This window comes from Canis lupus, chromosome 15, assembly GCF_011100685.1.
Source record: "Canis lupus familiaris isolate Mischka breed German Shepherd chromosome 15, alternate assembly UU_Cfam_GSD_1.0, whole genome shotgun sequence".
NCBI classification, from domain to species: domain Eukaryota; kingdom Metazoa; phylum Chordata; class Mammalia; order Carnivora; family Canidae; genus Canis; species Canis lupus.
Window position 1 is genome coordinate 787,570 of NC_049236.1, and position 15,154 is coordinate 802,723.

Here is a 15,154-nt window from a genome sequence, read left to right on the forward strand (position 1 = left end):
TCCTGACTTGTAACGTGTCAACTTGTCCAGGAATTACCTCTGTATATGTTTCTGGTTAGACTGGGCTACAAGAGATACACTTTACTTGTACAGGGTATGGAGGGTGGAAGTAAAGCAGTTTGGGTTTTACACTCAGGAAGTCAGAGTAGGTGCCTTTGAAGCTCATCCCCATTGCCAGGTATCTGCGGCTCACCTCTGTGTGAAGCAACAGCTAGGCTTGCAACTGCTCTATCTTCTCCAGCTCCTGGACCAGGTGTTCAGTTAGCTCCTTGATAAGGGAGACCATTTTCTCCTGCAGGACACCTACTTCATCAAGGTTGGAGGCAGGGACAGGGTCCAGTCCATCCTCACGATTTTGCCCTGTGCTCATGGGTTTAGCTTGTCATTGCACTCTCACTTCATATCCATCTACACTTCCTGACCACTCATCCTGCAGACTTTGAGCTCTAGCATAAGATGAATGATGATAGCCTTACAAACTGTGTAACCTGCCCCACAATGGCATAAGACCAAATCTTGGTACCAAATCTCTTACTAAATATGTATTTCTCTTACTGGTTCTATTCTGATGGATTCCTGACTAATACGAGTGCTTACTATGTGCCCTATGCTGATAATATAACCTAACTCTTAAAGCTCATTTAATCCACGCAACAATCTTATGAATTAGGTGTGGAGAGGCACTGAAAGGATAAGAAACTTGACCAAGATTATGTAGCTCTTACATAGCTAATAAGATGCCCATGTTATATTGTTAGGTAAAAAATGCAAATTCAAAAGCAACATAGCTAATAAGATGCCCATGTTATATTGTTAGGTAAAAAATGCAAACTCAAAAGCAACATATTATTTTAAAGATTTAATTTATTTATGAGAGAGAGAGAGAGAGCATGAGAGGTCACAAGCAGGGGGAGGGGTAAAGGGAGAAGCAGACTCCCCACTGAGCAGGGAGCATGATGCAGGACTCGATCCCAGGACTCTGAGATCATAACCTGAGCCAGAAGGCAGATGCTTAATCGACTGAGCCACCGAGGTACCCCAAAGCAATATATTTTAAAGGGGTCAACTTTTGTCAACAAAATACGAATAATAAAAATATATGCATATGTGTAGAAAAAAGACCTGAGAAATATGTATGAACCACTTGAAGTGGTTATTGCCAAAGGACAGAATTCTAAAGCATTTGTTCTTTTTATTTTATATAGCTCTTTTTTTTTTTACAAAGATTTATTTATTTTATAAAGAGAGAGAGTGCACAGGTCTGTGCGAGCAGGGGAGGGGTAGAGGAAGAGGGAGAGAATCTCAAGTAAGCTCCATGCTCAGCGCAAAGCCCAACACAGGGCTCAATCTCCTGACCTTGAGATCATAACTTAAGCCAAAATCAAGAGTCAGAAGCTTAACCAAATGAGTCACTAATGTGCCCTAATATTTCTCTTTAGTAACTGAAATTTCATAATGAGTATTATAATTAATTATAATTAATTACAATTGTACTTGCTAGAATTATCCCATGGAAGTAGTAAAGGATATACACAAAAATTTGGCTACAAGGAAAGATATTAGGTTATTGCTTATTACAGCAAGAAACTGGAAAAGATGTAAATATACAACAATAAGGGATTAAATTAATTATGGTCTGTTATTAGAATAATGTTCTAGAAGGTTTATGGAAGATAAACCGAACAGTGAAAAAAGTAGGTTACAATCTAAATATCTAAATTGGGGTTGCTTTCCTCCAGGTTACAAAACAATGTATATTATATAGTTCTTTGTGGAAAAGAATTTCCCTACATATTTCATTTTCTTATAGCTAGCTGAAATATTACATATTACTTCTACATAGTTTGTCTTGGGCGATCTTCACAGAAGAAGTATAGAGCTGGTATTACTAGTCCCACTTTAGAGATAAGAAACCAAGTTTCAGGGAAGTTAAATAGCCTTTTCCTTGTTCAATTCTTGGATTACATCTTTTGTTTCTTTTTTAAAAATATTTTTGAGTATAGTTGATGCACCATGTTGCATTAATTTCAGGTGTAGAACGTAGTTATTTGACAAGTTTATACATTATGCTGTGTTCACCGTAAGTATAGCTACCATAATATGTCACACACAATGCTATTACAATACCATTGACTATATTCCTTATGCTGTACCTTTCATTCCCATGATTTATTCACTCCATAACTGCAAGCCTGTATCACCCACTCCCCTTCATCCTTTTTGTTCATTCCCCTACTATCCTTCCCTCTGTCAATCCTCAATTTGTTCTCTGCATTTATAGATCCAATTCTGCTTTTTGTTTGTTCATTTGTTGTTGTTTTTTTTTATTTTTTTTATTTTTATTTTTATTATTTTTTTGTTTTTTTTTTTTAGATTCTACATATGAATCTGGTATTTATGGTATTTACCTTTCTCAGTCTGACTTATTTCACTTAGCATAATACTCTCCAGGTCTATCCAATTTGTTGCAAACGGCACAATCTCATCCTTTTTATGGCTGCATAATATTCCATTACAGAGGGTGTACGCACGTACAGCATCACATCTTTCTTATCCATTTGTCTATTGATGGATGCTTATGTTGCTTCCATATCCTGGCTATTGTAAATAATGCTGCAATAAGCAAAGGGGTGCCTGTATCTTTTTAAATTAATGTATTTTCATTTTCTCTGGGTAAATACCTGGTAGTGGAATTACTGGATCATATGGTGGTTTTACTTTTAATTGTTTGAGGAACTTCCATCCTGTTTTCCACAGTGGCTGTACTAATTTATGTTCCTACTAACAGGGTATGAGGATTTCTTCATATTTTGTTTCTTTAAAAACCTCATACAGTTGTTTTGCAATCTATTATTCTTAATTCCTGTTGCAGAAGTTCTTGGGGGTTATAAATCTGGTGTTTGTTGTATCCAATGACAATCATTTGTGGTAGCCAGTTTCCTTGTGTCATTTGGTAATTTTTTATTGTAGGCTTATATCTGATTAAACTTAATATATAGGAATCCTTCACATCTGAATTGGGCTTGCTTTCCTCCAAAGATAATTTGGGGAAGTCAGGAAGCTGCCTACTAGGGAACACTTCAAGACTCTCAGCTTAGTATCAGAGTCCCTAGTTTACTCTCCCACCTTAAGGCAAACTTCCTCAGCTCCTTTTCCCAAACCCGAGGTGATATTATTATTTGCCCTCTGACTTAGAAGTTTATTCACATTCATCATTTTTGTTTGAGCTTATTGTATTTTTGCTGTTGGTGCTTTCTCTTGCTTTACTGTGGGTAAAGCTTTAAAAGGTATACGGACTATAGTTTATTCAGGATCTAGCTGTGTTATAACAGAAGGATGGCCTGCCATCCTGTTAGAGGCAGCAGTGAGACAAATATTTTTCTACTGTACCTCACTCAGTGAACTCATTATTCATTCACACATTTATTCATTTACTTATTCAAACATTCATTCATTCACTATTTTCTGAGTACCTATTGAGTGCTAGGCCCTATACTAGAGCTTTTAACTAAAGCTGAAAGTATATTTCTCAGCTTCATAATATACATGAATGTCTGCGTATCTTTTCAGCAGCTAAAACCAACTTTTTCTTAAAATATATGTGAATTACTGTGAAAAAAAAGAAAGAAACCAGTTACTGAAGTTTAGGGTATCCAGGGAGATCGCCTAAGTAAGAATTCTAATAGTAATCCTAATAATTTGAGAAAAAATAAAAAAGAAAGCTCTTAATCTGGGAACAGATTATTGATGATTAAGATACCTGGAAAGTACTTGAGACTTCTTTGAGGAAAATCAGCTGATAAATACAAACATCAATTTCATTTGGTTTGCCTTTTCACCAGTCATGTTAGAACTAGAAAAGCAAATCCCAGAGTATCATATTTCAGAGGCAATACAATTATCAAGAACATGGACTGGGGGCACCAAGTGTGTCTCAAAGCAACAAGATACAATCCCTGCCTTTACGAATCTGACACGCTAGTGTGAATGGCAAACAAGACCAACAATGAGAACACAGTGTTGGTAAGTCTGGTGTAACTGAGTTCACTTGAGTGGGAACACTGAGGAAATACGTCCATAAACTGACATTGCTGGCAAACTCGGTGGTTAGCCCGGGGGAAGCTGCCGTCTTTGTTCCTCTTACCTGTTTTGTTGCTCTTCCTGATATTGTTGCTTTGTTTTAGCTTCATTTTCCAGGGCTTCTTTTATTCTTTCCTCGAGTTGCTTCTTCCCCAAAGCACACGTGTCTGAGAGACAGACTTTGTGAGCTTGTTCTAATTTCTGCTGTAGATCCAAAATCTTGAAGGAAAAATTTCACCAATAAAATGTTAAGCAAAGTCTGACTTTTTTTCCAATTAGGGATATGCCATATGAGGAACTGGCAAACACAGTGCTAACAAACAAATCTGGTCTAAAGTAAACAGCAAGGCTAGATTTATTTTAATTTTAAAATAAATTACCTAAGTTTTACAATATATGAAACATTCACACAGTTTAACGGATGTTTGTGTAAATGAAGCTTTATAGTGAAAGCTCCTTCCCATCTCTAGCTTGTCTTCCTGCCAGTTTTCCTGCACTACATACATAATCACTGGTATTAGTTTCTTGTGTACCTTTCTGGGATTTATTTATGCCTACATAAATATTATACAGTTCTCCCTTGTATGCATATTTTTTACACAGATGATGACATATCATATATAATTATGTGCTTTGCTTTTTTAAAAAATATTTTTTTTTTAGATAGAGAAAGAGTGAATAGAGGAGGAGAGGGGATAGGGGGAGGAGAAAGAATCTCAAGCAGGCTCCATGCCCAGTGTAGAGTGCGATGCAGGGCTTGATCTCTTGACACTGAAACCACGACCTGAGCCAAAATCAAGAGTCAGACACTTAACTGACTGAGCCACCTAGGTGCCTCAGTTGCATTTTACTTTTTAAAAATAACACTATATTTGGGGATTTTTTCCATATTATATGTGTATATGGAACTCTTATAGATGTATACCATCCCATTATAAGGATATATTATAACTTATTTAAATAGATCCCTACTGATGGGATATTTAAATTGATTCCAGTCTTTCGCTATTACAAACAATCGCTCTAGAATAAATTATGAGATATGGATTTGCTAGGGCAAAGGTATTATTATTTGTTTGTTTGATAATGCCAAACTGACTCCATAGGTATTAGGCCAATTTATACTTCCAACAGCAATGTGTGAGCATGTCTGGTTTCCTCACAGTGCGGCTAGATTCATGATAAGATTTTTTTTTTAATTTTATTTATTTATTCATGAGAAACACAGAGAGAGGCAGAGACAGAGGCAGGTACAAGTACTAAATTGTTTTCCAAAGTGTTCATACTGGGATGCCTTCGTTGCTCCATCGGGTGAGCATCTGGCTCTTGATTTTGGCTCGTGATCTTGGGGTCCTGGGGAGCCCTGCATGGGGCTCCATGCCCAGCACGCAATCTGCTTAAGGATTCTCTTTCCTCTCCCTCTGCCCCTCCCCACACTCTCACATGTGCTGCTCTCTGTCTAAATAAATGTCTTTAAAAAAAAACCCAAAGTGTTCATGTTAATTTATTCTTCCAATTGCAGTCAATATTTAAAACTCCTTATTGTACAAAATGCTCACCGATATTTAGTACTGTCTAAATTTAGATTTTTTTACTAATCTGGAATTACCAACTACTTTTCTGTTTTTTTATTTAAAAAAATTTTTAAGAGATTTTATTTATTTATTTTAGAGAGAGAGTGAATGAGAGAGAGAGAGAGAAAGAGAGAGAGAGAGAGATCATGAGCAAGGATTAAACGCAGAAGGAGAAGCATACTCTCCACTGAGCAGGGAGCCCGACTGGGGGCTCCAACCCAGGACCCTGGGATCATGGCCTGAGCCAAAGGTAGACACTTAACTGACTAAGCCAGCCACCCAGATGCCCACCAATTACTTTTTTAATGGAGTAATAATATACACAAAGTGCACATATCTTGAGCATACTGAATGGAGTTTCACTTACAACTGTCTCTCACATCAAGGTATAGGATACTCCCAGCACCACAGAAAATTCCCTCTAGTCCTCTCCCAATTAGTGACCCTAATAAAGACAATCCCATTCTCAGATCATAACTTAGTTTTGTCTATTCTTAAACCTCATATAAATGAAATTAAACGGTATGAATGTTCTTGTTCTGGTTTCTTTAGCTCAAAATTAGGCTTTTGAGCATAATTAAGATTGCTGTAATCTACTTTTATTTATTTATTTATTTATTTATTTTTTAAAAATATTTTATTTATTCATGACACACACACGCAGAGAGAGAGAGGCAGAGACACATGCAGAGGGAGAAGCAGGCTCCATGCAGGGAGCCGAACATGGGACTCGATCCTGGGTCTCCAGGATCAGGCCCCGGGGCAAAGGAGGCGCTAAGCCGCTGAGCCACCCGGGCTGCTCGCTGTCATCTACTCTTAGATATTTATTTTATACTTATATGGTTTGATGAAATGATTTATTTACTTATTTTATGATTTATTTTTTTATGTGAAATTTGACTCTCCAACCCACAGACCAAAATGTGCAACTGTTACATACTACTGCCACCTGGTGTTAGGCAATCTGAAATGCAGGGGCATTATTTCAAAAACAGTCCATTTCACAACACAAATCTCCCCAAAATTACAAAGTAAATATCATATCAACAGACAAATGAGAGGAGAATAAATCTTTTAAAAGTTGAAAGTATAAAACAAAAGTCATATGGCTTCAATCGGTTACTTTAAGTTCATGTTATAGCTTTAATGAAACTTAACCTTTTAAAGTTCACGCAGTTTAAAGAAACACGAGATTTACTGGAACGGTAGGAGCAGGTGATGTCAAAAGAGAGGAAAGTATGGAAGAGCAAAGAAAAACCCGAGAATTCTATCAAGTTGGCATTGTAACTACTTCTTAATATCCTTAGGGAAATAGGATTTCAGTTGTGATATTCAGTGCATGCTGTTTATTAAGCTCGAGGATAATTACCTTCGCTTCTGCATCAGCAACTTTTGATTTCTCCTGATCCAGCTTTTCCTGCAGGTTGTTCTGTGATTTAATGCTCTGAGCCTGTACCTCCAGCTCCAGTTCCCTGATTTTCTGCTGACAGTGCTTCCATTCTGCTGTGAGTGAAGAGCACATCTTTGTGCTATCTAAGAACTTCTGCTGGGCCTGCTTTAGTTCAACTTTGATCTAGAGGTGGGGATTAAACAGAGTGATAGTAATAAGCATTGAAATAAGACGAATATTGAGCCAGGATAAGCACTTTTCATAGCAGTGCAGTCCCCCAAGAGCTGACAAATAACCAATGTCACATGGATGGTTACCTCTCTGGAGCTGTCATGTGTTAGTAAGATTTGCCAAAGTATATCCAGCCAGATGGCAGATGGCAGCTGGACAGAGGAATTTCCCCAAGAGTTTCTATACACGCATCATCTGAACATTTTCCATCCTTTTTTTCAATCTCCTACAAGCTGGCTTTCATCCTCACTACTCCATGAAACAGTTTATGCCAGGGGCACTACTGATCTCCCCACTGCCAAAATGAATCCAATGGACAAACTGAACTCTTAGGTAGTGTTCACTCCCTCCATCTCAGAAAGTTCTGTTGGAGTCTATATGATAGACTCTGCTGGTTTTCTCCTTTCTCTTTTCTGTGTTCCTTCCTGGTCCTTTCACTCTAATGCTACCCAACTTCTAAATATCATTGGACTACCCTAGGCCTTGAGAGTGGTTTTGAAATACCACCTTTATGCCCATAACTGCCAAAATAAAACTCCTTGAGTCTGTCCATATCAAAAATCATTTTTTCCCTCAATCTCCCTGATTTCAGTAAGTGATGCCACCACCTAAAGTTCTGTTTGAGCCAGTAGTCTGAGAGTCATCCCCGAGCCTTCCTTTCTCATCATGAGCCCATTTGGCACCTGCTGGCATGCTGCCTCCACAACGTGTGTCGCATCAGCCCATCTGTGTCCACCACCCTTGTGTATGACATCATCATCTCTAGCCTGGATCATCATGATAACAACATGGTCCTGCTGCTTCCATTTTTATTCCCTTCTTATCTCTTCTCTTCATTGCAGCCCAAGTGTGTGTTTGTTGTTTGTTTGTTTCTTTCTTTCTTTTTCTTTCTTCCTTTTTTCCTCCTTCTTTCCCTCCATCCCTCCTCTCTTTTCTTTTCTTTCTTTCTTGAGAGCAAGTGCACAGGAGGGAGGGAGGGGAAGAGGGAGAGGGAGAGAAGCTCAAGCAGGCTCCACACCCAGCACAGAACCTGATGCAGGGCTCCATCTCACAACTCTGAGATCATGTCCTGAGCCAAAATCAAGAGTTGGAGGCTTAACTGACTGAGCCAACCAGGTGCCCTCCCCCCGACTCCTTTTCTTCCCCTTGCCAACCTCTTTTAAATCACAGGTTACTTAGCACCATGAAAGTAAAGGGACTATCTTTATATTTAAAAATTGATGACTAATTTTAGTAAAAATTTTGAAAATTTAAATGAAAAGAAAAAATTTCTATAAAAATAAAATTTACCAAAGTTGATAACAAGAAAAAATGAAAAGTGTGATTTCTTATAACTATTAAGAAACTGAATCAGTAATTGAAAATCTTCCTAGAAGAAAACTCTAGAATCATAAGGATTCAGAAATCAGTTCTTACAGTTATTGAAGAAGAAGGAATTGTAATTTATTGTTAGAAACTCCTCCAGAGAACAGAAAAAGGGTATGTTTCCCATCTCATGTTAAGGGGCTAGGGTAACCTTAATGCCAATATCTGACATGGATGTTATAAGAAAGGAAAATGACAGGCCAGTCTCATTCAGGAACAAAGATGCAAAAATTCCAAAGAAATACTGGCAAGCTAAAATCAGCAATGTAGAAAAAGAATAATAATTTAGGATGAAGTTGGGTTTATCCCAAGAATGCAAAGTTGAGTTAACATTAGAAAATCAGTTAATGTAATTCACCATATTAACAGATTTAAAAATCAAAATATGCAGAAAAGTAATTTGATAAAATTCAACATGTGCTCATCACAAAACATTGAATGAACACTAGGATTTTCTTAATGTGATTTTTAAAAGTCTTAAAAAAATACCTTACAAGACATATTCAATGAAATGAGACTGGGAAGGAGAAAATGTACCCACTATCACCAGCTCTATTTGGCACTATATTAGCCACTGCTTAGAACAAGGATAAAGAATGAAAGGTGGAACATGTATGTAGAAGGGAAGAAGGAAAATCATATTTATTCTTAGATGGTATGATTGCTTATATATAAAATACAGAATAATATAAACATAAATTATAAGGAAGTAATTAAAAGCATGGCAAGGTTTTTATTAGAAAAAACTTAGTACATTTTTGTGTTAGCAATAGTTAGAAGATGAAATTTTTTAAAAGTTACCACTTACAATAGTATGGAAAGTATCAGCACCTAGGAGTATGTCTAACAAAAGATGTATAAGACCTCCACAAATAAAATTATGATACTGGGAGAAATTAAAGAAGACCTAAATATAATATATACACATTTTGTAGAGGATTTGATATTATACAGATTTAAATTCTCCCCAAATTTATCTATAGATTTGGTGTATAAATTCAGTGTAGAAATCCCAAAAGACCATGTGTGTAAATATGTGTATATGTGTGAGTACATGTGGTATGTGCGTGTACTTTGACAGGCTGATGACAAAATTTATACAGAATTTCAAATGGCCAAGCGTAGCCAAGGCATCCTAGAATAAGAACAACAAGAAAAAAAGATGTGCTCTATCAAATATTAAGATTTATGTAAAGCTGAAATAATTAAGATAGCATGTTATTGGCTCAAGAATAGACAAAATAGGACAATGGAACAGAATAGAGAGCTTGGAAACAGACCATATATATATACTAATATTCTTATGGCCCAGGTGACAATATAGTAATGTAGGAGAATATCTTTATGACTTTGAGGTCGTCAGTGATTTCTTCCTTTTTTTTTTTTCTCAAAGATTTTTTATTTGTTTATTTGAGATAGCAAGAGAGAGAGAGAGAGCATGAGCATGAGCCAGGGAGAAGAATAGAGAGAGAGAAGTAAGCTCTCCACTGAGCAGGGAACCAACTTGGGGCTTGATCCCAGAACCCTGGGATCATGATCTGAGCTGAAAGCAGACACTTAACTGACTGAGCCACCCTTGTTATAAATGGCAAACATTGATTAGGTTAAAATTTAAAACTTTGATTCATCAAAACATATATTTAGAGAGTGAAAATATAAGCCATAGAGTAGAAGATGTTCATAATACACACCTGATCAAGGCTTCATAAATTAAGAATTCCTATAAATTAATGGGAAAATAAAAAGGAGAAAGAAAGAAAGAGAAAGAAAGAAAGAAAGAAAGAAAGAAAGAAAGAAAGAAAGAAAGAAAGAAAGAAAAGGACAGAAGCCCCCCAGAAAGGTAAACAAAATCTTGAACAAGTGTTTCACAAAATAGAAACTCAAATGTCAAATAAATATATAGAAAGCTGTTCAGCTTCATTTTTATTTTTTTATTTTTATTTTTTTAAAGATTTATTTATTTATGATACACATAGAATGAGAGAGAGAGAAGCAGAGACACAGGAGGAGGGAGAAGCAGGCTCCATGCCAGGAGCCCGACGTGGGACTCGATCCCGGGACTCCAGGATCACACCCTGGGCCAAAGGCAGGTGCTAAACTGCTGAGCCACCCAGGGATCCCCCTCAGCTTCATTTTTAAAACAAGGAAATGCACATTAAAACTGCTAAGAGCTACCACTATACACATATAAGATTAGCAAAAATTGTAAAGTCTGACAGCATCAAGAAATGTTGAGAATGTAGAGCAATAGAAAACTTCATACCTGCTGGTAGGAGTATAAACCTTTAGCAGAAGTGCAAGTCATATATACCCTATGATTTCACTCCCACTCTCTTCCTAAAGAAATACGTACTATGGATGGACATCAGAACACATGTATACAAGTGTTCACAACAGCAGTTTTTGAAAAATAGAGGCATTACTCAGATCCTTTTGTGCATTCACTATTCAAGAAAGAGTCTTACATTCAATAAATGAACATATCTGAAATAACATGCTCTTATGCTCTATGTTTAAAAGCAAAGGTCCTTGGATAAAAGCTGCTCAAGCGTCCAGAGAGCTAAGCTCCTGATACCTCCTTTTGCATTAAGTTCTGAACACCAGATATGCCATCTCCAAAAATGTTAACAGATATGTAAAAATGATCAAAATGATTTATTAAACAGAGTAGAAATGCATGTGCGTAGAAATAAAGAAACTCTACGGGACTAATATGCCTTGATATCATTGGTGGTCAATATAGATCAATAGAGAAAAACTACTGTAATAAGCTAGTCTCTTTGGTGTTACCAAAAATAAATTATAGATCAAGTTTTAATAAGCTTCCTATTTTTCCAGTAAAAATCCTTCTTTGTCCCCTTCCCTGCCACTCTAAACTAGTTCAACCTCTCTCTCTCATTTTCTCATTTTATTTTGGAGGATTGATACAGCTTTTTAAACTTCATTGACAGGACCAAACCTATTAAATACAGGTGTCTTCTCAAAAGGCTCTCTAACTTATTAGCTAGGAACTTTCATTTTTCTTTCTTTTTTTTAAGATTTTATTTATTCATAAGAGACACCCAGAGAGAGAGAGAGAGAGAGAGGCAGAGACGCAGGCTGAGGGAGGAGCAGGCTCCATGCAGAGAGCCAGACGTGGGACTCCGTCCTGGGTCTCCAGGATCACACCCGGGCTGAAGGCTGTGCTAAACCGCTGAGCCACCGGTGCTGCCTGGAACTTTCATTTTTCAAGAACCAGGTAGCCATGTATAGAGGAAGACATGTGATTTCACTTATACGTGGAATGTGAAATGCAATACAAACAAAACAAAACAGAAATGAATTCATAAATGCAAAGAACAAACACACTATTACCAGAGGGGACAGAGGTGAGGGGGTGGGCACAATATGTGAATGGAGTTAGGAGGTTAAAAAATAAATAAAAAAGAACAATGTAGCCTTAAAAACTGAGTAAGATGCAGGCAGATCTAATGAATAGGAGAAAAAACAAATAAATGAGAGAAAAGAAGAAATCAAATGTTGGAAAATTTGGTGCATTTGATTAATTCAGGGTTATGAGACCTAAACTTCTTGCTACAAATAGAAAAGTTTTGAGTCCTCTCATAATATATTGTCTACCTCCTCCATAGGCCAAGAAAGCTAAAGGCTTCCGGGACCTGTGATCATCAGTCATAGAGCTAACACACACAGTATTTTGGCCATGCTGGTAATGAAGAAACGAGATAACAGTGGAGCAAACACTATTATGGCCAATGATGTGCATCTAGGAGGGCTTCTTTAGCTTTAGGTTGGGGTATTCAATCACAAATAAGAGGATCCAGCATAGTGTCTCAGTGTTGGTGGGGGCAGAACAGCTCTCTGCCCGAAGCTCTGCAAGCCTATAGCATTCTTCTTAATAGCCCCAAGCTGGAAACATATAAGATGTCCATAAACCATACAGAGAATAAATAATGGCAATTTCTTATGATAGACTGCAAAGGAAATGAACAATAGCTATATACTGCAACATGGATGGACCTTCCAAAGTAGGTCATAAGAAGATAGACACAAGAATAGGCAGAACTAAACTATATTGTGTGAGATTCATATATGGGTGGTGAAACTATAAAGTAAAGCAAGAGGGTTATTGTCAAAATTAGCAGTTATGGCTAAAACGGAAAGGTGATGGAATTACAATGGGAAAGAGGCACGAACTGCTAGTAGGTGGCCAATGTGCTGTTTCTCATCCTGAGTGGTGGTTACATGGGTAATCACTTTACGACAATTTGTTAAACTCTATTTTTAGGTTTTATGTACTTTCTGAGTGTTCTAGGTCATAATAAAATGGTTTAAAGGCAATAAATTAATAATCTAGTTTCTTAATTAATCTTAAATATGTCTAACATTAGCCAGAGACCCAGAGTTTGATATTTCTGAGTGGGTTTTTAAAAGTAAGTTCTTAGTTTGCAAAGCTGAGGTTCCAAGATGATCCCAAGTTGAGGAGAGGTGTAATACAGAAAGTTAACTCTTCACAGGAAAGAGAGAAACAGACCTGGATTTAAATTCTGATTCCATGATGCATTAGCTTTGCAACCTTGGACAGTTTCTCATCTATAAAATGCTGACCCTTGACAGCCGTAGGGAGGTTTATAAGAGATAAAGTAAATTAAAAAAATAAAAAGGTAGTTGGCTATTGTAATGACTCCATTTAGGTGCTTTGTCTAAGGAACCAGCCAAAACACTGATATCTCATTATTGAAATGGCCAATATTTTACCCCACCATTAAGGCGATTTAGAACAGAACTTTTACCAATCTATCATTTACCCATCCCTAAAGGACTCATTCATTAATTTAACAAATATTTCTGGGGTGCCAACCACAGATAAGGCATCATAATGTGTGTTGCTCTGGTTATTACACCTTAAGAAAGATACAGTATTGCTTGAATACGCTCAGAGTTAGACAGCTGAAATGATCTCAGAAATGTGTCTGAAAAGAAAAGTGAAAGCCCCTCTTATAAGGAAATTTCAGATTTAACTTAAAACTACAAAGGCTTGAGAAAATATATTCAAATTCAAAAAATCATGAAGGGTAAGGATAAGGAAGAGGTTTCTTCAAATAATCCTGGAATAGTAGGACTCTTTAGAAGGGCTTCCCTTAAAGTTTGACATAAATGACTATTTATTTTCTTCTGTATCTTCCCTACTAGATTTTGAGTTCCTAAAATGTAGGGACCCTTCTTAATCCATTCTTAGGTCACTTTTTGAAGAAGGTACCTTGTTCCCACTACACTAGGTGTGATGAATTTTCCTGTAATAGTCCAGAGAGTAAATATTTTAGCCTTTGTAGGCCACATGGTCTCTGTTAGAACTACTCAAATCTGCTAATGGCCAATAAAGGGGGCCAATAAAGTGGGCCAATAAAGCTTTATTCACAAAAAAAACAAGAGGCAGGCAGGATTTGACCATGGACTTCTACAGACGAGGGGTAAGAACTGTATCAGTTTTACCTACAGTTAAACCCTCAGCATTAACAAGATTTCCTGCCTAGGCTATGACTTAATACTCAGCACATACTTGTTGAATGTTGAATTCCAGAACTTTAGATAGGGACTTACAGAAACTAGGCTCCTAATATACATTTACAGAATCGAACTTCAATTAAAAGGAAGCACTATTTTACATAATGGTTCAGTCTGAATATTTATGTGATTCATAAAATTTAGATGACTTTCTGGATGGCAGTTCTATATAGATAATTTTAAAACAAGCATGTTTGGGGGCTGTCCTCCTAACTTTTGATAGTCTCATGTCAGGAAGAACAATTTTGCCCTCCTATGAATTAATTGTACCTCGGTGCAGTTGATATATGATTCAACCAATAATAATAGAGCTCTTAGGGATAAATAAGTTTATAGGTAGAACTAGAGCAGGACCTCCAGCATTTGGGGTCAGGTCCTTCAAATTTATTGTTACAAGTTTTAGCTAATGATTTCAAAAGACTGTGTAACTTAAAAAAGTTTTCCACATTTACAGGTTGACAGTACACACACAAGTTCAACAGCAGAGAAACAACTGAACTGTGTACCTACTTGGTAGGGCAAAGTCGGAGTGAGTTATCAGAGAGCTCACATTGTCCACACATCTGTGGGTCCTATCACGAATTATGCAGCTGGGGAATTCAAACTCATTTGTCCCCTTGGCCAATTAGCAACTGAGACCTCCCCCCAAACAACCCCCCCCCCCCCCAGTCAAGGCTATGCCCACCAGAATTACCTTAATGTTTTCTTCTTGAAGTAAGCTATTGTGCTGCTTCAAGTCCAAGTTCTTTCCCCGCTCATATTGGAGCTCTTTTTCGGCTGAGCAGCACAAAACCTGGAGCCGGTGCAAATTCTGGCGAAGCTTTTGTACATCCTCTTGCTGCTGGTATTTCAATTTTTCTTCAGATGATGGAGGCTAAACAAACATTTTAAAAGAGGAACATGGGCAATTTGAAAGAATATTGGTAAAACATGGGTTCTAGCTGTCAGAAGC

The 15,154-nt window shown here is 37.1% G+C and overlaps 1 protein-coding gene across 5 annotated transcripts in view; it reads right to left on the bottom strand.

The window, feature by feature from the left end:
* The window catches only part of CCDC30 (coiled-coil domain containing 30), a 67,801-nt gene that overhangs the window by 28,409 nt on the left and 24,238 nt on the right, over positions 1–15,154 (bottom strand). For all 5 annotated transcript variants that reach the window (XM_038557665.1, XM_038557664.1, XM_038557669.1 and 2 more), the window contains 3 exons: positions 14,897–15,076; positions 7,024–7,227; positions 4,145–4,299 (listed from right to left, as the gene is read on the bottom strand). In XM_038557665.1, coding sequence (XP_038413593.1) covers positions 4,145–4,299; positions 7,024–7,227; positions 14,897–15,076 — 539 coding nt within the window. The remainder of the gene's footprint in view (positions 1–4,144; positions 4,300–7,023; positions 7,228–14,896; positions 15,077–15,154) is intronic.